The sequence below is a fragment of the Anolis carolinensis genome, chromosome 4, assembly GCF_035594765.1.
Source record: "Anolis carolinensis isolate JA03-04 chromosome 4, rAnoCar3.1.pri, whole genome shotgun sequence".
Lineage (NCBI taxonomy): Eukaryota > Metazoa > Chordata > Lepidosauria > Squamata > Dactyloidae > Anolis > Anolis carolinensis.
Window position 1 is genome coordinate 112,616,300 of NC_085844.1, and position 26,467 is coordinate 112,642,766.

At 38.6% G+C, this 26,467-nt stretch overlaps 1 protein-coding gene across 3 annotated transcripts in view; it reads left to right on the forward strand.

Moving 5' to 3' along the window:
- Window positions 1-26,467, forward strand: part of LOC100556731 (cadherin-6) — a 295,831-nt gene that overhangs the window by 139,222 nt on the left and 130,142 nt on the right. For all 3 annotated transcript variants that reach the window (XM_008119683.3, XM_062977621.1, XM_008119684.3), the window contains one exon: window positions 19,336-19,695. In XM_008119683.3, coding sequence (XP_008117890.2) covers window positions 19,468-19,695 — 228 coding nt within the window. In that variant the 5' untranslated portion in view covers window positions 19,336-19,467. The remainder of the gene's footprint in view (window positions 1-19,335; window positions 19,696-26,467) is intronic.

Consider the following 26,467-nt stretch of genomic DNA (forward strand, 5'->3'; position numbering starts at 1 on the left):
TTGAATTTGACTTTCTTTTTTCCCCATAAGAACAAAACAAAATAAAACAAAAGCTGTCATGGCTATAGAAAGGTATTTAAAATGTAGGGTTTTTTTTCAAGTTTAAAGTTGGTTAAGGATTCACAGGGCTAAGTTAATTCAGTATTAATATTATAGCTGAGAGACAATATAACTAAGCATAGACACCATACCAAATGCAAAAGGAAACCAGAATGAACTGTTCAGCTTCTCGTTACACTTTCTTCAATTCATTGTGATTTACAAACAGGAATAATATACAGCTGCAGAATATGGATTCACAGTATTTTCCCCATTATTGCTTTCTACAGCTACCAGTTTACAGCCTCATTGGTTGCTGTTGTTGCTTTTAACTGACTGTAAGCTTGGTTTAAAACAGTCATTACCTGCACAGCAGGTTGAAGCAAAGCTTCTAAAGTGGAATTTCGTGGTTGTTAACTGTGCAATGTGAGTTCTGACAGAAGGGGTGATTTAAAAGCATATAGCTCATGAGAGTTGCACTGTGCTACTTGCAAAGTATTTCACTTAAGTGGCATCTTTATGAGTCTTCTCGAAAGGTTTTGAGTTTTCCCAAGGTCCTTCCAAATTAAACAATCAAGCTCTAGAGAACAAATATTGCAAAAATAATACTCAGTGTCCTTCCATTTACAAGTTTCATCATCTTGTCTGTGTGCTTTGGAGACATGTAGAATCAAACAGATCTCCACATATTACAAATAGTAAATTACATTTCTCTATTCATTGATTTAGACCCAGTGTGGTATAGTGTTTGAAATCTTAAACTATGAATCTGGTGATCAGGGTTTGAATCAGCACTAGTACAATAAATGCTGCTCAGTCGTTTAGTCATCTTCGACTCTTTGTGACCTCATGGACCAGTCCACGCCAGAGCTCCCTGTCGGCCATCACCGCCCCCAGTTCCTTCAAGGTCAAGCCAGTCACTTCAAGGATACCGTCCATCCATCTTGCCCTTGGTCAGCCTCTCTTCCTTTTTCCTTCCATTTTCCCCAGCATCGTGATCTTTTCCAAGCTTTCCTGTCTCCTCATGATGTGGCCAAAATACTTCAGCTTTGCCTCTAATATCCTTCCCTCCAGTGAGCAGCCGGGCATTATTTCCTGGAGGATGGACTGGTCGGATCTTCTTGTGGTCCAAGGCACTCTCAGGATTTTCCTCCAGCACCAGAGTTCAAAAGCGTCTATCTTCCTTTGCTCAGCCTTCCTTATGGTCCAGCTCTCACATCCATAGGTTACTATGGGGAATACCACTGCTTTGACTATGCAGACCTTCGTTGCCAGTGTAATGTCTCTGCTCTTCACTATTTTGTCAAGGTTGGCCATTGCTCTCCTCCCAAGAAATAAACGTTTTCTGATTTCCTGGCTGCAGTCTGCCCGGGTCCAGGCTATGGCGCAGGCGAGAGAGCAAGCCAGCTGCAATTAACTGCAATGAATCACTCTGAATCATGAATCATGAGTTCGAGGCCCGCTCAGAGCCTATGTTTGGTTGTCTTTGTTCTATGTTAAAAGGCATTGAATGTTTGCCTATATGTGTGATGTGATCCGCCCTGAGTCCCCTTCGGGGTGAGAAGGGCAGAATATAAATGCTGTAAATAAATAAATAAATACAATAAATAGTACAATAACTTCCATGGATACCCACTATATTACCTTGAGCAAGTCCCACTCACTCAGCCTTAGAAAAAGGCAAATGCAACCCCCTTCTCAACAAATCTTGACAAGAAAACCCCATGATGGGTTAACTTGAGGGCCAGCAAAAGTAAAAAAAAAAATGACTTGAAGGCACACATCAACAATTTACTGATTTAACCACTGCCCAAAGTTTTCAGTCTTCTGAAGTACTACCGTGTTTCCCCGAAAATAAGACAGTGTCTTATATTAATTTTTGCTCCCAAAGATGCACTAAGTCTTATTTTCAGGGGATGTCTTATTTTTCCATGAAGAAAAATTCACATTTATTATTGAACAAAAAATGAACATTTATTATACTGTGCAGTAGTTGTCATCACAAACCAGCATAACCAGACAAACTGTGAATCCTATCAAGAATTTATTGTTATTACCATTATTTCCATGTACAATACTCTATGGTACGTACATTTACCGATCCTACATGCTCTGGTGTTCTGTTTGACAGATATGCTTCCAAAGAAAAACTTTGCTAGGTTTTACTTTTGGGGGAGGCCTTATATTTAGCAATTCAGCAAAACCTCTACTAGGTCTTATTTTCTGGGGATGTCTTATTTTAGGGGAAACAGAGTATGTTATAACCATATTCAGGCAAATGTGACTCAGTGGTTAAAAGGTAAGTGTGGATGAATGGAAAAATCCAGTTTCTAGTCCCCGTTGACCTTGGCCAAGTCACCCTCTTATTCTCACTTCCATGGCAGGATTGCTGTGAAAATTCAGTGTGGAGAAGGGGAGATATATGTACACCATTTGAACTCATTGGAATTAAATTGAAACATGAAAAGTTACTAGGATTCTTATTCCTCTTCTGACCTTCTTAATCAGTATAGGCAGATTGGGTTGAAAGGGATAGAGCCAACTCCATCTTGCCCTACAGCAGTGATTCTCAACCTGTGGGACCCCAGATGTTTTGGCCTTCAACTCCCAGAAATCCTAACAGCTGGTAAACTAGCTGGGATTTCTGGGAGTTGTAGGCCAAAACACCTGGGGACCCACAGGTTGAGAACCACTGCCCTGCAGAAAAAAAGGGTTTGATGGTGCCTGAAAAGTAGTTAGCTATCAATCTAAAGTGTTGAATAAATAGCTGTGATGACCAAATTGATTAAAGTACATATATTGAATCCTGAGTTCCTTAGATGAGGCCAGGATAAAAACATGATAACTTAAGTGAAAGTGGTTGTTGTATGTTTTCTGGGCTGTATGGCCATGTTCCAGAAGTATTCTCTCCTGACGTTTCGCCTACATCTATGGCAGGCATCCTCAGAGGTTGTGAGGTTACCTCACAACTTCTGAGGATGCCTGCCATAGATGTGGGCGAAACGTCAGGAGAGAATACTTCTGGAACTTGGCCATACAGCCCGGAAAACACAAAACAACCCTGTTGTTGAAGGCTTTCATGGCCGGAATCATTGGGTTCTGTGATCCTGGTCATGAAAGCCTTCGACAACACATTAAGTGAAAGTGTAAAACATCTCTTCATTAAGGAAATGGAGTATTTATTCATCCTTTCACATGCTCGTAAAATAATATATATTTAGCATGTACCTGATCCTGTACTCCTGATGTAACACATCTGTGGTTGAATACATAGAGAGCAGAAAGGATGTCTTTAAATAAAATATATCTATTCATTTTATTTCCACAAAATAGAGGAAATGTTGGCTGGCGATTTGGAGAAATGTCCATAAAGTAAAGTTCTAAATCCAATTGCTCATAAACAATTGAATCAGTGAGAATTTAATAAGGTACGTTCTATTGATTCAAGAGAGCTACTCTAGTTGGTATTAACTGTTGGATTAAGGCGTAGCTTCTTCAAATTCTGCTGCTACTACTACTACAGACTGACAATGATTTAATCTTCATAAATTCCACATAAAGTGCATTAAGCTTCCTTTATACTGTGAAGTCATTGAGTAAATACTGATTAATTCATCCCAAGGCCTCTCCAATGTAAATAAAGGATTGATAAGAGAATTAGAGATTTTTATTTTTATAAGCAGAATAAAGAAGACAAAGATGACTCTAGTGGAAAAACATGTCAAATTAGTTATCTTGATTGAAGGTTGACTCCCTTTATATATTTTCCTTTCCCCGACTCCTATGAGAATTCCACTGCGTGAGTGGGGAGAGGTCAGCAATGTCACAAGTATAAGAAACTGACTTAAAGAAAACTTGCTAACAAGCTCATACTTTGAATTGCCCATCATTTCTCTTCAGATATGATTTAATAATGAGCTGAGTCCTTCTGACTTGTCTCTATTTGCTGATATAGTTTTGCATGATAATAAGTTTAAAATAAATACAGGTTAAAATGTTTCATTTTTCTCCAAGTCGGGAATGTAAATAGCATGAAAAAATAATATATTAAATAATGATTTCTATATATAGTAGAGTCTCACTTATCCTACATAAATGGGCTGGCAGAACGTTGGATAAGTGAACATGTTGGATAATAATGAGGTATTAAGGAAAAGCCTATTAAATGTCAAATTACATTATGATTTTACAAATTAAGCACAGAATTATTATGCTTTACAACAAATTGACAGAAAAAGCAGTACAATACATGGTAACATTATGTAGTACTAACTGTATTTACAAGGTAAAAGTAAAGGTTTCCGCTGACATTAAGTCCAGTCATGTCTGACTCCGGGGGTTGATGCTAATCTCCATTTCTAAGCCGAAGAGCTGGCTTTGTCCGTAGACATCTCCAAGGTCATGTGGCCGGCATGACCGCATGGAGCGCCGTTACCTTCCTGCCGGAGCAGTACCTATTGATCTACTCACATTTGCATGTTTTCGAACTGCTAGGTTGGCAGAATCTGTAGCTAACAGAGGGTGCTCACTCCGCTCCCGGGATTTGAACCCCCCGGGGACCTTTCGGTCTGCAAGTTCAGCAGCTCAGTGCTTTAACACACTTCGCCACCTGGGCTCCTGTATTTACAAATTTAGCTCCAAAACATCACAATGTATTGAAAACATTAACTACAAAAACACTGACTACTAAAAGGCAGACTGCATTGGATAATACAGAATGTTGGATAAGTGTAGGTTGGATAAGTGAGACTCTACTGTACTTTAAAAGGGTGGAACAAGCACTAATTACCAACTAACTGCCCTTCTAAGGCAGACAGGTGAGCATCTAATAGGCTTGGGCCTGAATCAGTTCGAACAAAAATGATTTGTAGTTTTTGGTGGGCTGTTTTATATAATATCCAAAAACAGAATGGGGAGGAGGGAGCCTAAAAGCCTGGCAAAATGGATTAAGAGAGTAATATTTTATTGGTTACCAGAGAGGATAGAGTTTAATCTGCAATATACCTGAGGCAGTGATCTGCCAGTCTTACTTTTCTCCCTCCCCTCCCGGGTGGCAGCAGCAGCATCCATTTCTTTATGGAGTTTCCTAGGCTCCTCTTCCGGAACTCACTTTCCCAGTAGAACTTTCATGGGGCAGGCATGAAATAATCTCCTCGGAGCATGATGGGAAATGAAGTTTTTTCTCTGTTTCTCAGCCAATAAAAAGCCTGGTGGTGTCCATGCTCTGATTGACTCAGAATGGACACAACCAGTGACTCCAATTCCCAGAACCCTCTCTTGCAGTTTGTCTTATTTGAAAAAAAGTTATGGTTAAAACTTAAAACAATTCTTTAAAAAATAATAGATTGATGAATTGTTTTGAAACTTGGCATGCCTGCAGTTGTAAATGGGATCTAAAACTGAAGTAGGTTTCATGCAGATAGGCCTTGAAACGGCTGAGGATTGAATCTTTAAAGTTTCCCATTGTAGCCAATGAGATGCATCTTTGACTAATGAAAATGGCACATTTCCTCCCCATTAGAGTAACTTCACAATAAACAGTAATTTTGGCCAAATTGCACACCTCTAATATCTAAATGATTAAAACGGTAATATCAGTATAAAACTAAAAGTAGATATGCATCTGAAATACATCTGAAAACTGTCAGCTAATGAATTTATCTGGAAACACACACATGCCAACTAATTGAGAAAATGTAAAAATTGATCTATTCTACCCCTCCCCCCAATAATGAAGAATTAAATGTCACACATCCAGTGACAATATCAGGTGTGGGGAGGTATCTGGAGGGAGCCGAACTGCTTTAGACTATAGATCAGACTGGAGTGGCGATATCAGGTTATCTAATTGTTCTTTTGATCTTGTTTAATGTAGTGTATATTTTCTTTTATTGTTGTTGTTTTATTGTTGTTTAATGTGCTATGATTTGTTGTTCTATTATATTTTGTTATATTGTATTGTTCTGGACATGGCCCCAAGTAAGCCGCCCCGAGTCCCTGTTGGGGAGATGGTGGCGGGGTATAAATAAAGTTTATTATTATTATTATTATTATTATTATTATTATTATTATTATCTAAGAGCCATGAATCATAGAATCATAGAATAGTAGAGTTGGAAGAGACCTCATGGGCCATCCAGTCCAACCCCCTGCCAAGTAGCAGGAAATCGCGTTCAAAGAATCCCCAACAGATGGCCATCCAGCCTCTGCTTAAAAGTCTCCAAAGAAGGAGCCTCCACCATAGTCCTGGGCAGAGAGTTCCACTGCCGAACAGTCCTCACAGTGAGGAAGTTCTTCCTGATGTTCAGGTGGAATCTCCTTTCCTGTAGTTTGAAGCCGTTGTTCCGCGTCCTAGTCTGATCTGGAAACAAGGCTGAAGAAACCTAGATGGCTCCAGATTGGTGAACAGAATCAACAGATGTAGGGACAGCTTTGAGGGCTTCATGTGATTCTAGATGCAAGACATTATGACAAGTATGAAGAAAGTCTTGCAGGTAAATAGCAGTGACTTTGCCTTGTATTTACCCCACTCCTCTCCCAAAAACAAGGTCTCCCACTGCATTTGAGACCACTTTTGAGAAGACTTCAAATTTCCATTGTTGTTTCTCCATCAATGAATTAAGGGGATGTGTTGGAGAGATGTCTTGCAAAGAAGCAGAGAAAGTGATCATTATAGAACATTTGGGCTGGGAAAAAATATGCATGAAGCAGAATGCCTAGCAGAAATTTCTTTAAAATGATGAATGCACAGCTTTCCTGAGCAGCGTTTTGTATTGCAGTGGTTCGATGACGAGATGACCATGGTGAAGCATTATTTTATTTTCAAACCTGTTTTTATTTTGCCTCAGTTGCTTGACCTTATTGAGTGAAGAAGGATTTCTGAAAGAAATTTAAAAAAACACAACTCTTTGAATGTAGTTACACACCATTTTGATAATTTACCTGCCCTTTTTTCAAACATATCACTCTCCTTCCTGGGCAATTTCACTTTCACAAGATCTAATCAGGTCAAACTGGATCAGAGAGATGTTTATAATGAAGTTATTTTTCCAGTCCTAACACTGAAAATGATTGGACATCAAATTGCCCATCCTACCTAGGTTTAGTTACGTACTATCTTCTTTATTCTTTAGAAAGACATGGAGGAGAAGTAGTAGTGGTTTATAATTTAATTTACAATCCAGAAAATGGAGCAAGGCTTTCAGAGTAACTCTTTGAAAGAGACATACTTTGAAAAGTCATCTCAAAGCTGCTCCTTTGCATTTTTAAACTGAGTTCATTATGGATCACACCACAATGTTATATATCATCACCAACTAGAACATAAAAACTATCTCCAAAACAAGAAAACAGAATTCAGAAACTTCAAATGTATTCAGGAGCTACCTTTCACCCTAATAATCTCCTTCTGTTTTAACTATATTAGCTACAGTAGAGTCTCACTTATCCAACACTCGCTTATCCAATGTTCTGGATTATCCAACGCATTTTTGTAGTCAAAGTTTTCAATACATTGTGATATTTTGGTGCTAAATTCGTAAATACAGTAATTACAACATAGCATTACTGGGCAGTGAACTACTTTTTCTGTCAAATTTGTTGTATAGCATGATGTTTTGGTGCTTAATTTGTAAAATCATAATGTAATTTGATGTTTAATAGGCTTTTCCTTAATCTCTCCTTATTATCCAACATATTCGCTTATCCAATATTCTGCCAGCCCATTTATGTTGGATAAGTGAGACTGTACTGTACTTGCAGAAAATTCAAACAACTCATCAGGAGCTAGTATTGGCAAGTTCCTCACTCTGTATGTACAAGGGTTGAATGAAATGTAATGCCTCCACCTTCACTACTTGGGTTTGGATGGGAATATTTTAATAAATCAAACGCAGAAATAATCCTTAGAATGTGCTCTTTAACTACCATTATTCACTTTTCCACATGATCATCAGACAACTGGATACATTTCTGAAAACAATGAACAAGTTTTTTGAAGCCATCACGGAAGAAGTTGACACTCTTTTTTCCGAACCAGCATCTCACAGTAGCCATTGTGCACAGATCGTCCGATAGCCAAGCAAATGAATAATGTGACCCACACGTTCTTGTGAAATGTCGATTATGCTTGAAATTTCTCTCTCAGTGATACAACGATTATCCTGAATCAATCTGTCAACCTTTTACTTGTGAAACTCAGTGGTTGCTGTCACAGGACATCCAACTCTTTGTCATGCAAGTCAGATATTCCCACCTCAACATCTTTAAAGTTACTCACCCAATGATGCACAGTACTCACATCAACACAATCACCATAAACAGCTTGCATTTTCTGATGAATCTTCTTTGGGGTGACACCTTCTGCTGTCAATAATTCAATGATTGCACGTTGCTTAAGTCGCATTGACCGATCACCAGTGGAGGGTTCCATACTTCACACTTTAACAACACAACCATTCAATGCTAAGGCTTCCTGCCAAATGAAACTGTAGAGGAGAGTCTACTGAACAAGCCAGTACATGCCACATACCAGTACTGCAATCTGTTGAGGAGTTACAAAGGTGGAGGCATTATTTTTCATTCAAACCTCGTATTTTCAGTGTTTGTAGGCTGAGCCAAAGCTGACTCTGCTGTTAGGCAAAGTGAAGGAACTGACTCAGGTGGTAGTTTTTGGGGAGCAAGGCGAGCAAGAGAGAGCAGTGATAGGTTAGAGACAGAACTGTTGCTGCTGGGTAGGTCAGTTTTTCAGAACTTCATGGTAGATTTAGTTAAAATACCATTGTTAAATAAGTGGTGATCACTAGAGTTTGGGAAATATGAAAAAATGAAATGTGTCGACATATGCCTTAAAACTATTTATTATCACGACCCTATTTTACACTCTTTTAAATAGCGGATACAGGTTTCAAAGGCAAGTATCTCCCTTCAAAAATGTTGGGAGTCATGAAGTTCATCTTGGATCAGCTGCACTCCCTTCATTTAGCCCATCTTATTTGTTTTATAAACAATGATTTCTCTCATGGTCCTATGGAGTGCTGCCCTGCTCCTCTAAAAAATCAGAATCCTCCTGATTCCAAGCAGCAAATGTCAAAAACAAATTTCCCTCAAGTGTATTTAAAAGGTAGTTTAAGGCTCTAGTTTGTCAAAGAAATTTCCCAGTAGTTGTTTGAAAGCGCTTACGTTCTTGTCATTTTTGGGGGAAGTGCTTCTTGTGTTGGAATTTTTGGCAGATATTTCTCTCTGTATGTAGCTTCACAAACCCTTCTCAAAAACTAGTTCAAAAATTATTACATTCCCATTACACACTGCTAGTTTGACCATTGGCAGGGATTATGGGAATTTTAGTGGAAAACTTCTGAATGCCATCAAACTGGGGAAAGCTGATTTTCAATGAGAAACATTTTCCTCATGCCTATCACAAGACAAGGTTGTCAATTTCCTTAATTATGCTATGTTTCTGATCTATTAAAGCTGAAAGGCTTTTCTGGGGAAAAACATATGTCTTAAGAGTCTGTAGAATTAAAACAAGAGTTTTGCACATCACAGCACATTTCAAGGACAAACTAGTCAGGAAACTGGGCACAAACGTCTTTATTTAAAAACTAGTATATTTGGAATTTATCATTATATTTTTTTTTACATATTTTCCATTGGCAATGTGACATCTTGACTCACTGGGATGTTCAGATTGCAGGTCAGAGAGCAGAGCTATGTGGCTAGCCAGACTGCTGGGCTCCGTGTTTTGGCCAGATCAAAATTGTCCTGTGGTGACTGGCTTTTATAAGAATAATTGTAACAAACATAAAATATTTAACAGTACAGTAGAGTCTCACTTAGCCAAACTAAACGGGCCGGCAGAACCTTGGATAAGCGGATATCTTGGATAATAAGGAGGGATTAAGGAAAAGCCTATTAAACATCAAATTAGGTTATGATTTTACAAATTAAGCACCAAAACATCATGTTATACAACAAATTTGACAGAAAAAGTAGTTCAATACGCAGTAATGTTATGTTGTAATTACTGTATTTATGAATTTAGCACCAAAATATCACAATATATTGAAAACATTGACTACAAAAATGCATTGGATAATCCAGAACCTTGGATAAGTGAGACTCTACTGTATATGCATAAAATGAGTATGAAACAGATCTATAGCACTGATGATAAAATGTATGTCATGATCATTCTTGAACCAAAAACAAAACAAGGAAAAACTCTGCCCTCACTTAGCTACAGTGAAGTCCACTGTCATCTAGTGAAAAAACTATAAAATCCATGCCTATAGAACTGTGTTTTCCTGACATGTGCATTTAGAGAGAAAGAAATGAACCTATGAGAATTTTACAAAAATCATGAATATGAAGGTGCACTGTCCACTTTTCCCTCATCTCTTTAATATTCCAAATATGTAAGGGTTTTTGCAGGAGCCCCCGGTGGCGCAGCGGATTAAACTGCTGAATTGCTGAACTTGCTGACTGAAAGGTTGGTGGTTCGAATCCAAGGAGCGGAGTGAGCTCCTGTTATTAGCCCCAGCTTCTGCCAGCCTAGCAGTTAAAAACATGCGAAACAAATGTGAGTAGATCAATAGGTACCGCTTCTGCGGGAAGGTAACAGCGCTCCATGCAGTCATGCCGGCCACATGACCTAGGAAGTTCTGGGGACAACGCCGGCTCTTCGGCTTAGAAATGGAGATGAGCACCAAGCCCCAGAGTTGGACACGACTACACTTAATGTCAGGGGAAAACCTTTACCCTTTACCTAAGGGATTTTGCACCCTTTTTATGAGTTGCCTGACAGTGCTTCATTTTCACGTAATGGAGAACTCGTAAAATATCACACCTCTTGCTGAGCTTTATTTTACCTTCCAGAAATAATGAAATATCTTTTGATGACATTGATCTAAGGGAGATTAAATGAAATGGTACCCTGATTTTACACATGGAAAGCCTGATTCATATCAGTGCATCAATGTGCCAAGCTCCTGAGATGGAATTACCTCCAAGAAAGCAAGCAAGGGAGCCTCCTCCCAGATTAAATCCCCAGCTGTAGTCATCTGTAGCATATCACACTTGAGCAAGACATTAAGAAGCTGTGCTTAACAGCTGTGATACCATCCCCCCAAGCTATTTTTCAGCTAGAAAATCTGTCCTGTGACACCAAAGCTGTGAAAAATAACAAATTGGAAGTGGAGAAAAGTCCCCCCCTGAAGAAGCAATGGCACTCTGAGAGTGGTTTCTTTAAATGTCCAGTCTACCCATCTTACCCCTCGGCATGGCTGAAGGAATCTAGAATCTAATGCAAGAATAATGGTTTGCCACAGGTTGCAGTCACAAAGGTGTGTGGGAAGAAAATAAATGATGTTGCCTGGGCCAGAATAGTTTCCAGTAACAGTCTCTCCACTCCATGCCCCAGTGATACAACCAGCTTGAACTAATGATAGAATAATACTTTAGCGCACATGTGTGTTCTGCTCTATTCTCAGAATCCTTTCCTCTTTAATACAAAGGAACTAGACGCATGGAGCAAAAACAAGCCCATCATCAGTCACTTTCCATTGGCAGCCGGAGCGAATGTAATGACAAGTGGACTGTTTGCTGGCAACCAGCCAGGTTTCGCCAACGATCCACGGCACTAATTAACTCACCTGTGGAATTCATGCTCTGCAGACACGCTATTTATGTAGTCTTGAAGCGTGTTGCCGAATTTATTTATTTATTTTGAAAAAGAAAGGCGAATGGCTTACTAGTGAAAAAGGAATGCTTCAGGTTTTACGATGCTCACTGTTCTGCTTTATATAACAGCTCCATGGTAGACAGGTTTAAATGGAATGTATCAAAAACCATATCATGGGAGGGCGGAGGTGACAAGTGAATGACCCCAAAACACGTTGGCCATATATTCTGTTATCGAAGCTGCCTGCCCCTTGTACCCTTTTCATTCCACTCCGTTCCTTTCAGATTTCCCAATGTTATAGTACACTGCTCATTTTCACAGTTTATGTGCCCACTGGGGGTCAGTTGGATACATAATGCTAGGGTCATTACCCTGCTGCACCTGTTTGACTGACAAACAGCCACTTTTCTGGTGTATAGTGCGGTTTCCCAAACACTGACAAATTAAGGAGCTTATTTGTAAGACGCACTAGGGAAAAAAATCCTATGTACTGATTTCTTGACTTTAAATTTCAACCTGTGCGTTTTCCTTTGACAAAAGAGTTTTATTCATCCATTGTTTCAGAAGAAAACTGCAAAGAAAATGCACATAATAGTGAAACAAATTTGCTGTTCATATTAAGTGAGTCAATATTACAGCATAGTGAATGCTTTTAGCCTCACATTATGCTTTGGTTTGTTTCTGCTCCACTAACAATAGAAAGATAGCATGTTACAAGGAAAATGTCCACAGCATAGATTTTGTCATCCTATGGATCTATAAAATGTGAATTTGTTGTCATCTTCATTATCTGCCAATCTTTCTGCAACCATACATCAAGATTTGGAAGTTAATTGTTTCTCTGATAGAGAAATACTTTTATGACTGGTTCTCATCCATCATCTATATCCTTAATTTTCCTAACAATATTTTAAGTGCATTAAGTACAGTGGCATACGCAATAATGTCTAGAAATATTATTTAAAAGTTTAGTAGTGTGAAACATGTCAATTCTCTGCAGTTGGAATAGTAGTGTGGAAGCGGCCTGAGTCTGCAATATGCAGAAATTTGGGGATTGAAGGAAAATTTCACTGGGGACAGAATTTTTATTTGGAAGAGCAATGTGTTCAGTCTGTCCCTCCTTGCTACACTTCTGAAAATATGCACATTTGTCTTATGCCCATGTGGGTGGTGGAGAGAACATTACAGAGTCTTTGCCCTTGGCCAGCATTATTTAGTAACCACCATTTGTCTGCACATTAAGTGTTCTTGCTCCAAAAGATTACATGAGATCATAGGAAATTTATGGATTAATTTTATCCTCAAACAGACTGCATAGTGTTCCCCACCCCACTCCAATTTTTTACATAGCAGTCTTACATTTTTTATAATGAAAAACTCATTAGTGTGAAAAGACTATAATTTATTCTGCATGCTTCAAAACAAAAGCATAAATATTCTGTATGCACACATTTATTCAGCATGTTTCTGGATGAGGGATAACCTCTGCATGTTGAGATCAAAGGGTATCATTTGCAGAAATATAAAGAATATTGACAAAAGTTTTGCATTTTCAGCAAGAGAGACTGTATCAATATGCTTTCTGAGAATTCATCCATTTCAAGAGAGCTTTCACCCCTAGTATGAGAAGAAGTAAAGAGATACTTCCCACCCCCTAAGATTTACATACAGTAGAGTCTCACTTATCCAACATAAACCGGCCGGCAGAACATTGGATAAGCGAATATGTTGGATAACAAGGAGAGATTAAGGAGAAGCCTATTAAACATCAAATTAGGTTATGATTTTACAAATTAAGCACCAAAACATCATGTTATACAACAAATTTGGCAGAAAAAGTAGTTCAATATGCAGTAATGCTACGTAGTAATTACTGTATTTACGAATTTAGCACCAAAATATCACAATGTATTGACAACATTGACTACAAAAACACGTTGGATAATCCAGAACATTGGATAAGCGAATGTTGGATAAGTGAGACTCTACTGTAGTTTGTGCAAAAACTTCTATAATGTCTTTTTACTTTGTGAAGCAAAGCATGCACACAGGAAGAGTAGAAGGGACATGTGAATTGCCAAAAAGAGTCAAACAACCAGTTCCATGATCCAGTTTCCCCTTTAATTACAGTACTTTTAACTACTTCAACAGATTTTAATCATGGATTCTTTGGACCACTGCCCAGCCTTATATTTTAACTTGTATTGTTCTTATTTGGCAGTTTTATTTACTATTGTATTGTTGTTAAAATGTTACTTTAATATGTGTAATGTTAAATGTTGACGATGTCTGTTTTTTATTGTGAATGTACTTTTACTTTGTTCATTGTGGAATTTGAGCTTGGCCCTATGTTAGCCGCCCCGAGTCCCTACGAGGAGATGGAGGCAGGGTATAAAAATAAAGTTATTATTATTATTATTATTATTATTATTATTATTATTATTATTATTATTATTATTTTATGACACAGCAAACAAGATAGATATGCTGGATTTCGTATCACAAAATCACAAGTCGAACACTTCCCAAGCGTTTAGGACTGTGTGATGTATTTTCGGATGATGCGCACAGATCCCAGTAGGGTGGCCTTTTGCAGTTGACAGATCGTAATTTTGTCAATGTCTATTGTTTCAAAATGCCGGCTGAGATCTTTTGGCGCGGTACCCAGTGTGCCCATCACCACTGGGACCACCTGCACTGGTTTCTGCCAGAGTCTTTGAAATTCAATCTTGAGGTCCTGATAGTGGCTGAGTTTTTCCTGTTGTTTTTCGTCAATACGACTGTCACCTGGGATGGCAACATGAATGATCCAAACCTTTTTCTTTTCCACAACTGTGATTTCTGGTGTGTTGTGTTCCAGAACTTTGTCAGTCTGGATTCGGAAGTCCCACAGTATCTTTGCGTGTTCATTTTCTAATACTCTTGCAGGTTTGTGATCCCACCAGTTCTTTACTGCTGGGAGGTAGTACTAGAGGCATAAGTTCCAATGAATCATTTGGGCCACATAGTTGTGCCTCTGTTTGTAGTCTGTCTGTGCGATTTTCTTACAGCAGCTGAGGATATGATCAATGGTTTCGTCGGTTTCCTTGCACAGTCTGCCTTATTATTATTATTATTATTATTATTATTATTATTATTATTATTATTATTATTTGCTCCCCATGTTCATAGAAGGCAGAAGCACATAATTTAATCATACCAATTGCACAGTTTGTGAATTTTTTATAATTGGCACAAAACATACTTCTTGCCAATGTGAAATTTTTCCTGAGGCCAACAGAATATATTTTGCCAGTCTTGTAGCAAGGAGAAGAAGAAGTGTGGTTTCTCACGGGTGTGTAAAAGAAGTGAGAATTTACATTCCTAATCCTTGTCATCTATTCCTGTTAAACATAAATGCCTCACAACTGCGATAAAAAGAAAATTGTGTTTTTATTGTCTCATTAAGAAGCAAGACTACAAGGATAGTAAACCATGCTAACCATTGCAATTGAGAAAGCACTTGTAGCTTTTGGCATAAGCTGTGAGAAACATTTGGGGGCTCCTCAGAGACGAAAACAATCCTGGGTCTTATTTCAGTAACAATGTATTTTTCTTTGTGCTCAGAAGGTGCAGAAAGCCGCTGGTGGCTTGAAGTCCTCAGTGTCACAGCGGGTTAAACTGCTGAGCTGCTGAACTTGTTGACCAAAAGGTTGGCAGTTCGAATTCAGGAAGCAGAGTGAGCTCCCGCTGCTAGCCCCAGTTTCTGCCAACCTAGCAATTCAAAATCATGCAAATGTGAGTAGATCAATAGGAAACGCTCCTGCTGGAAGGTAACAGCACTCCATGCAGTCATGCCAGCCACATGACCTTGGAGGTGTCTACAGACAACACTGGCTCTTCAGCTTAGAAATGGAGATGAGCACTAAGATGAGCACTGTTTACTTTTTAGTTTGATTCCCGTTCAGATTTATCTTCCCTACCTCTTGTATCTATTTGATGTATGTCGTATTTGTAATAGACACTCCCTAAATCAGTTTTTATTATCACCCAGATGTTATCTTATATTGGATCTCTAATGCCTGGATGATTGCTTAACATTCTAACTATGCCGTTTTTAACTATGACCTGTTTAAATTGTTTTTAAATTGTGTTGTCTGATGTCTAAATTGTTATTTTATGATTCTATGTGATTATATTGGACTTGTTCCCCGTGTGAGCCGCCCCGAGTCCCCTACCGGGGAGATGGAGGTGGCATACGAAAATAAATTTATTATTACTATGACACAGCAAACAAGATAGATATGCTGGATTTCATATCACAAAATCACAAGTCGAACACTTCCCAAGTGTCTAGGACTGTGTGATGTATTTTCGGATGATGCGCGCAGATATTATTATTATTATTATTATTATTATTATTATTATTATTATTATTATTATTATTAGAGTTGGACATGACTAGACATAATGTCAGGGGAAAACCTTAACCTTTACCTCAGGACGTGCTTTGAATTCCAGGGTGTTGTGATAAATAGTTGAAGTCTATTGTTATTTTTTATATGCAAAAGTTATTGCTTTCTATTTTGACATTCTACGGGCATTGGAAGCACTCCCAGATAAAGAAGGAATATATGCCCCATGTATTGCATGGCCAAATGAGTTCCAGGATGAGGCTTAACAGATAGTCAAGTAGGACAAGGTACTGTAAAGCTCTTTTAAGAGAAATGAAACCTCTTTTCTTCCTCACCTTCCAAATTGCCTCATTCCTCTTGATAGAACTTTATGATATCTCTTCCTACTTTACCTATAAAGTTAACCATATCTCTGTTCCAAATCCAGTCTGGCAACCCTGCCCTAACAAGATCTAAAAAGGCCACATTGTCCTCTATCTTTCCACAATAAAAAGGCAGTGGGGCCACATTAATCAGGTTAGCAGAAGTTACTGTATATACAGTAGAGTCTCACTTATCCAACACTCACTTATCCAACGTTCTGGATTATCCAACGCATTTTTGTAGTCAATGTTTTCAATATATCGTGATATTTTGGTGCTAAATTCGTAAATACAGTAATTACTACATGGCATTAATGTGTAATGAACTACTTTTTCTGACAAATTTGTTGTATAACATGATGTTTTGGTGCTTAATTTGTAAAATTATAACCTACTAGCTGTGCCCGGCCACGCGTTGCTGTTGTGAAGTATGGTGGTATGGGAAATAAAGTATTGAGGAATTGGTGGTAGTTAAGGTAAAGGGTAAAGGTGTGGAGTCCAGGTAATCCAGTTAAAGCAGATAATATAAGATTATATGGGTTATATAGCTGTGTGGAAGGGCCTTGAGTCTACACTGCCATCTAATCCAGTTAAAATCTGACAATCTGTATTTCATAGGCAGTGTGGAAGAGGCCTAAGTGAGGCCTAACTCTGCCTGTCCCCTGGGTGAGTGGGTTGCTAGGAGACCAAGTGGGCGGAGCTTAGCCTTCTAACTGGCAGCAATTGGATAAAAACAATTATTCCTCTCCCTCTAATTAGGACTTTATTTTTCTTTTCTTTTTGTTGTATCAACTTAGAGGCATGGATGATGGGTTGTGTTGTCAAATTTCGAGGTTGGGGGGCCTGTAGTTTTGTTGTTTTGTCCGCTGCCCTGATGCCATCACTCTTTTATATATATAGATATGCTTTATATGGTGTAACCCAATGAGCCTTCAGATCAGTGATCTAAACACAAAGTTTCTTTGCTGTGCTGTTTGGGAATCAAGGATATGTGTCAGCGCTTGTTAAATTTTGTGCAGAGAGGTTTGCCAAGACAAGGCAAAATTGAAACTCCCCAGGTACATCTTAAGGAAAACAAAAATGGTTCAGTCATGTCCCATTACTTGGATGATAAGTCTTTAAAAGGAGCAAAGCCAAATGAATGTTTCACTATAAAGACTTCAAGGATAGGAGGGCAACATCTGCAAAAGGAACAGCCCAGGAGTTCCTAGAATTTCCCCAGAGCTAATATTCAGTATAAATGGCTTGGGGTCAGTTTGACCAAAAATAATGTGTAATATTTGGTGGTCCGTTTCAAAGAGGGCCCTGCTGGGAACTCACTTTCCCAGCAGCACTTGCATGGGACGAGCATTGAAAAGTCTCTGAGTTTCTCTCAGAGCATGATGGGAGTTGATGTTTTTCTCTCCAGTTTCTCAGCCAATAAAATACCTGGTTGTGTCCATGCTCTGACTGGCTGAGAATGGGCAGAACTGACAACTACAATTCCCAGAACCCTCTCTTGCTGTTTGTCTTATTTTTAAATATGTTATGGTAAGAACTTCAAATAATTCTTTAAAAATCAGTAGATTGACGAATTGTTCTGAAACTTGGTAGGCCTGCAGTTGTAAATATGGTGTAAAACTGAGGTAGGTTTCATGCAGATAGGACTTAAATGACTCAGTACTGAGCCTTTAAAGTTTCCCATTGTAGTCAATGGACCAAATCTTTGCTGAATGAAAATGGCAACACTCCTCCCAATTCGAGTAACTTCCCGGTAAACAGAATGAGAGGTTAGCTGAAAATGGACCCTAAAATGGAATGCCTTCTGGCCAAATTTATTTATTTATTTATTTACAGTATTTATATTCCGCCCTTCTCACCCCGAAGGGGACTCAGGGTGGATCACATTACACATATAAGGCAAACATTCAATGCCTTAACATAGAACAAAGACAAACACGGGTTCCGAGCTGGCCTCGAACTCATGACTTCTTGGTCAGAGTGATTTGTTGCAGCTGGCTGCAGCTGGTTGCTCACCAGCCTGCGCCACAGCCCGGGCCCATTGCAAAAGTTGCAAAAGTTTAGTACATAGAGCTTCCTGTGTTATCCTGATTAGCACACCAACACATATACCAACTAAGCTAGTAGGTCTTTCCACTTTTATTTAGGTTAGAAGTTCAGGACTGCCTGTAAAAGTCAGAAAAAACACAATTTTAAAAAGCTTTTTTTAACGCTTCTCTAGGAATCTCTAGGTCCCCCAGGGTGACTTTATGGTAAATTTTCACTGGACGTTGACCATAATTAAAGATGTTTCCACTCCAGGTGTCTCTAAGTCCTTCAGCATGATTCTATGATAAACTTTTGTCAAAACTTGACCATAGAATTGCACTGTAGTATATAGAAATTCTTTGAGAAAGCATATTAATCAAATCTGCGAATAATACAATTCATAAAAGTGAAACTCATAAGTGTAGATGGAAGACTTTATATATCTAGGATTGCTTGCACATTATTGGGAAGTTATTTATGTCATATGGTTCCTAGCTGAAAATGCCTTGATAGAAAACAACTATTTTTTTCTTGATCTTATAAATGAACAAAGTCAAAGGAACAATCAAATTTCTCAAACTAGCATTTTTCAAGTAAGTGGAATAAAGAGCAAAATAAATAGTGCTATTATTCCTCCTACTCAACAAAGATACTCTGTTCTCCATATGTAGAGGGCCACTTGCAGCATTTAAGAACTGAGAGCCTTAATAGGATTCTTTTTTGCAGCAATTACAGCTACCTTTTTGTCATATTTCCCATTACCTGTGGAATGCTAAGTAGCCCTATAAATGCTTGATAAATTGTTGTTTCTTTTTTTTCTTTTTCATTTCAGAGATCCATAGAGACCAGAGAAAAGATTTTTGAAGAATGAAGGACGAATGAAGCTACCTTCACTGCTGAAAACTAATTTGCTTTAAGGTGTGGAAAGAAATCGCCATTTTAGGCTTTTTGTTGTACCGTCACAATGAGAACTTATCACTTTTTCTGGATCCTCTTCTGGGTCAGTCACCCCTACCAAAGTTCTTCCACACCGTTATCCAAAAGAACTAGTGGATTTCCAGAAAACCCAAAGGTTTTGGATTTATCTAGAAATAACATAAATGTGCTCAATCGTGCCAAAAGAAGCTGGATGTGGAATCAGTTCTTTCTTCTAGAGGAGTACACCGGCTCAGACTACCAATACGTTGGCAAGGTAGGACATTTTTCAGCACCTCCTATTCTAAAGTTTTGAAATTTATCTCCACCTAATAGACAAGTTAAAATAGCATGCAATTCTATCATGTTGAAAATCTTGCTTCTTAAAAAAATCTGATAAATAATTGCAGTGTGGATGAACAAACAATTCAGGGGGTGGAAGCAGGAAAAGGTGGTCTGATTTGCATGACAAAACCATCCATATTTAGGTTAAAAACCTGCACTTACAACTTATTTATTTATTTATTTATTTATTTACAGTATTTATATTCCGCCCTTCTCACCCTGAAGGGGACTCAGGGCGGATTACAATGAACACATATATGGCAAACATTCAATGCCAACAGACAAACAACATATATAGACAGATACAGAGGCATTTAACATTTTTTTCCAGCTTCACGATTCCGGCCACAGGGGGAGCTGTTGCTTTACTTTCCACTAGTGGCTGTACTTCCTCATTCCTTTCCTCGTGTTTTGCTGGCAGTTTTTATGATGTTGTAAATTAGTTAAATTAGCCTCCCACATAAAGCGTACCTAAATTTCCCTACTTGACAGCTGCAACTGGCTTTTGGGGCTGCATAGGTCAACAGCAAGCCGGGCTATTTAATGGTCAGGAGCTTAACCCGACCCGGGCTTCGAACTCATGACCTCTCGGTCAGTAGTGATTTATTGCAGCTGGTTACTAGCCAGCTGCGCCACAGCCCGGCCAACCTTCTTGTCTCCAACAAGTAAAAGCATTTAGCTGCATTGAAAATGTCTGTGCTGCTGAGCCTGCAGAATGAGAAAAGAACAGTCTTGATTTCAGCAGTTACATTTAGCTTACTCTATTTTAGAGAGGAGTTTTATCAGACTGTACTGTTGAGTGCTTTAGAGATTTATCACTGATGTTTCCATTCATTTGCACACCCCAAATGATCCAGTGTATGATTTTTATGTTTGTAAATATTAATAGTGATATTAGAGGCATTAAATTAGAACCAGAAAATGCTGCTGTATGCTTAAACTAGATCAACATGTGCCTACATATTCTCAGTTAAGCTGTTTCATAACTGCCCTGATGCAGCTCAAAGTGGACCTGGACCATTATTTATATTCAGGTGACCAACTGGGCCAATGGCACATGTGGGCTGCCAAAGCAATGTCACAAACCACAAGTAACTCTATTGCAGAGGCTTGCTGCCATTTCATGATCGCATGGCGGGATGCCCTGGTGTGACCTAGCCACAAGCAGGTTGCTTACAATGCATGTGGTAGTTGACACAGGCGTGGGTCTATTGGAACTGTAGAGAACCTGATCCAGCTCACGACAACTCCAAAACACCAGAAAATCCCACTTTATCTTACTCCAGATTAATGGCTCTATGCAACACTTTTGGTGTGAATCCTGACTTACATCATGTGGACTCCCCACAGCAGTTGAGAAGCAAGTCCACATTACTTGTCCTGTGGAGATGCGGTCTCAGTACTAAAACAATGTAGGTTAAAGGATGATTGTGTATTTTATGTTCTTTGGAGATACTAAAGCTCTTAAGAAGTTCTCCTTGGACTCCTCTGGTTGCATGTTAAGAGAAGCTGTTCTTACCCTCAAATATTTCAGTGATGAAAACTTGTGATATGTGTCACCAAACAATTAGGGTTGTCCATATGTTCGTAAAAATTCTCCTACCGTAATTATTTCATATTGTTCCCGTTTTTTGACACGATTATTGAAACGTTTTCCCTGGGCGCAACTGGCAATGTAATACAATCCATCGTTGGCCCATTCTGTAATTGTGTCTTAAAATTTTCGTTAATTTTTTTCCTCCAAAAAAATTTTTAAAGTATTTTTTAAATATTATTATTTATTTTTTTGTTGTTTCTGCAACCTAACATGAACGGGAGCCTAGCGCAGCCTAACATGGCTCCCGCTCCCTGCCAATCAGAGTCTTCCACGATGGCTAAAAAAGGTGGGGGCTAGCGTCCTCCGCGTCCACGTGTAGAATCGCTATAAAAATCGCCTCCGCACGGAGCCAAGCCATTCTGGGTTGGGATACCGAGGAGAGAGGATGGTTCGCGCGCGCCGTGAAGCTGAGAGGGCAAAGTGACTGGGGGTAGAGGGTTGTTACTGCTTAGATATTGTGTTGGGGGGAAATTGGCTTGGGGCAGAGTCCTTGCTGTGGATGTTGGGATTTTTTTTTCCAAAGGAGTCTGCGTCCCTCCCTGCTAGTGCTGAGCTTTGGATTGGTTCCTTCTCCTGAGGTAGACCTTTTGCCTTTCTATTTTTCCTTTTTTGGAATAAAGCAATCACGCCATAAGCCTTTCTTTCCAAGCCTTAAAAGGAGGGAGCTTGAAAATTATAGTTTTCTAAGCAGCACGTCTGCTTCCCTGTAAGCGCTGAGCTCCTGACGGAGAACTTTAGCCTTTCCTTTTTTACTTTTTCTGGAATAAAGCAATCACCCCATAAGCCTTTCTTTCCAAGCCTTAAAAGGAGGGAGCTTGAAAATTATAGTTTTCTAAGCACATCCTGTAAGCGCTGAATTTCCCTCACGCTTCGTTTATAATCCCAAGCCCCCGGGCTGAGTGTTATTGCATCAATTACAAAGACACACATTGTTTTCAAACCTAAAGGGTACATTGGAAGAAATAGTTTCCAAAGGACGTGGGGCACCCGCCAAGGCATTGCTTCCCTCACGCTCCATTTCTATTCCTAAGCCTTGGGCTGAGTTTTATTTCTGCAATCACAAAGTCAGACATTGATTTGATTCAATAGAGGGTCCACAGCAATTTATAGTTTCCAAAGGACGTTGCCAATCCTGTTAAGGCATTGCTTGGCGTGTGCTGCATTTCTAATCCAAAGTCTACACAAGTAGAAGAGGGACTTTTACAGTGATAAGAACCCAATTGAACAGGAAATAAGACTTTCAGACCAGGAACAGGTTTCTTCAAATATTGAAAAATAGTGTATTATAAAAAGTTATGAAAATTTGCCAAAAATCATAGGAGACAGGAAACATTCTGCAATTTGTTGAGCAAAGAGTGTGGAATGTGTTCTTCCACTGTACCAAATTTGATGAGAATAGCTCAAGAAATGAGGGCGGGAGACCCCCAGAAATGTCCCCCCCCCCGGTTTCCTGTTTTTTGGCGATTGCGCATGCACATCCGCCATTTTAGAAACATTTTAGAAACATTACAAATTTTCGGAAATATCCAAAAATTTTGTGTGAAACATTTAGAAATAATTTCTACATCGAAGAGCCGGCACCCCCTACTTTAGAAACGAGAATTGAAACATTTTTTCCATCGATCGGACAAGCCTACAAAAAATATCAGAGCTGTGGCGCAGGCTGTTGAGCAGCTGCAATAAATCACTCTCACCATGAGGTCATGAGTTCGAGGCCAGCCTGTGGCAGGGTGAGCACCCGTCAATTAAAAATAAAAAATAGCCCCTGCTCGTTGCTGACCTAGCAACCCGAAAGATAGTTGCATCTATCAAGTAGGAAATAAGGTACCACTTATAAAAGTGGGGAGGCAAATTTAACTAATTTACAACTTGGAATGAGGAAGTGCCATCAGAGTGGATGATGAAGCAGCTGCTCCCCCTGTGGCCAGAATCGAACATCCCTCAGGAGAAGGTTAAATTGCCTCTGCGTCTGTCTGTATCGGTCTCTGTTTGATGTGTTTATGGGCATTGAATGTTTGCCCTATGTGTGTATAACGTGATCTGCCCTGAGTCCCCTTCGGGGTGAAAAGGGCGGAATATAAATACTGTAAACAAATAAATAAAATAAATTAGTAAAGAGGAACAGACAAGATTGGAGATGCTACAGCAGTTTGATTTTTCCTGAGCCTACTGTGAACGACAATATTCTACCTCCCCTCACTCATGAGTTAATTCAGTACAAACAGAGGGATAACAAAGGTTTATTTGGGGTTGTTCTGTCAAATTAGGACAGTTGGGGAGTATGACTATATTATTGTTTAGAAGACTTGTCATTTTACCATAGCACTGTACTGTTGATATTATGTATGGTTTTAAAAAACCTTTTGTTAGAGGAATTCCCTCATCTAAAAATGTAAGAGTCTGAAAAGAACAGTGAAACGGGTATCTCTGTAGTTGCCTCCGCATGTACTGCACTCACGTTAAGAGACCACAAATCACTTGCAGGAAACCATATAGACAGTCTTTAGAAAAATTAGTTCCTTTTTCATGTATAGCGTGAATGATTAAAATGAGCTTTGCTGTTCAATTATTGCTGTGATTTAATTGGTTTTACAATGATTACTTTTGGAGAGCCTCAGTAAAATACTTCTCCGAAAAGGTAGGATAAAAGTATTTTAAAGAAACATTCACCTTTCGGGGTAACGCTGTTTATAATATGTATGTAATTATGTATGTACTTGAGGAATTCATACCCTGCTTTTCAAGGCAAAAATCCTTTACAAAGCAAGTTACAAAAAGTGGAATGTAGAGGACTCCACAAACACTCGCTTCAGTCTTACTCTCCCAATCTCTTAATCTCTCAATGTTTGCTTCTCCTTCTCATTCTTTCTCTCCATGTCTGTCTGTCTGTCTACCTGTCTCTTTCTCTCTTGTTCTGTCTTTGCTCTAAGGATAGTTGACTGCTATTGTCATTGTTGGTTTATAATTACTCTATATTTTATGTTCAAGATCATTTGACACGATTATGTTATCACATCTACCGAAGGTACCGAAGGTACTTATCGTGAATACATATGAAGGAGCTTTTTGCTGAAATCAGTGGGAGTTGGTGACATGTAAAATGTGGAATTTGAAACCACATGTGTCCATTTTCTCTTGGGAAGAAGGAATTCCCCTACCAGGCATATGGGTCACAGAAAACCATTTTTTTCAGTCTTGAGATACGTCCTATATTTTTAATTGCTTGAAAAGGAGGAGTAGCAATTCTAAAGCAAGATCAGTGGTGAGAAAGGCACTTCCAGTTGTGAAAAATAAAACATCTCTTTTTTTAGTGAGAGTGTAACATTCAGGAATACCAATACAAGAGGCAACATTGCCTCCACCTTCGATATAACGTGTGGCAATCTTCTAAGACTCCATTGATACTAGAGATGTAAAATTTCCAGAAATTTTGAAAATTTGAGGAAAATTTGCCTTCTTGTTCAGTGTTTGTTATGTTGTACCGTTATAGTATTAGAACTTTTTACATAATGAAAATCTTCTTTACTTGCTTTAGGGAAATAGTCTCTATAGTTTTGATTGCCATAAAATGGTTATGATTGAACTTGTCTTACTTGGACAACGTTACAAATTGACATTCTGTTTATTCATTAATGTTTTATTATGCTACAAATAGAACTACAAAGATCTCAACTATGAAGAACCTCTTTGGTTTAGCTAATTTATTAAGAGCAGAGGAAAATATATATAAATAGAAGACTTTCTCAACATGAGTAATTATTTTGTCTTCTCCAGAAATTATTTTGTCTACTATGGTACTCTATCATGTCAAAGAGATATAAAACATTCATTTTCTTGAAAAGAACTGAGAAAAATAACCTAGACCAAGATTTTTAATGATCTTATATTTTACATTGTCTTATTTAACAGTTTCCCTATTATATAGATTTTAGAAATAATTTTGAGAAATAATGTATATGGACAGGTTGTCTTAATTTTTTATTCATTGTTCTAAAAATAAATCTTCAATAATTACTTTGGAGGTTTTTTTTTTCCCTTTCTTTCTTTTTTGGAAGAGTGGAAAGAGTTTAAGGGTTTCTTTTGTCTAAATTCTTTCCATGTTTTCCCCTGAGGATAAAAAATGGTAGAAAGAATATTTGCATGAAACTAAAATGGTGAGCTTTTCCTGCGGTAGGATGATGTGAACTGCAGTAGATCAATGAGCTTTGACTCTTTGGATTAAGTTGACATAAACCCTTAATTTCACCTAAGTGTCTTCATTCAGTGATTAGTCATGGGTGACAGGAGCAGAGCTGAAAATGTCACTCTGTTCCCTCTATTGAAATGAATGACAAGAATTCAGGAAAGAGCCGAGCATGAACCCTGAAGTCATCTGGTGATTTTGATTGTGGTGACCATGTTTAGCCTGAGAATACAATAAGAATCCCTTGGCAAATAGGTTCTTGTATCTAAAGCTTGATGAATCATAGCTTTAATGTAAATGTATTTGAAAGGGCAGAAACAAACTCATGAAAAGACAAGGCCATCTGTGGCTTCTAGACATATTGGCTATATGTTAGTGTTATTTATTTATTTCCAAAACTGTCCTTGAGCATTAAATACATTGTGCAAGTGTAATTACAACAACCCTAATCCAGATATGAAAACTCTAAAATATATTATCATGGAAAAGATAAGAAAATGAAATAGAGGCTGCTTCTCCACATACATAAATTGGGTCAGGACATGGTTCCCTGTGGAGTCCTACATAGGCAACCCAGGAATTGGCTGGAAGCTAAGATAGTGGCCACAAAGATCCCCTGATTGCAAATCAATCCAATCAAATGATTTTTTTTCCTACCTATCCAGCAAGATGCACCAATAAGAAACAGCATGTGAATGTGAATCAGTGCAGGGCAAAGTCAGGGCAGAGGGAGAAAGGAAAAGTAACTGTTCCCATGTGAACACTGTTGTTTCCTCTTTAGAAAAAGGTGTTTATCTTTAGACCAAATCTAGTGTTGTCCCCATCCCTTCACCCCCTACCCTTTGAATATTTCGATGCTAGCCCTATTCTCATAAGTGCTCTGCATTTTAGTCTCAGTTTCCTGGCTACAGTGGGTTTCTGGCT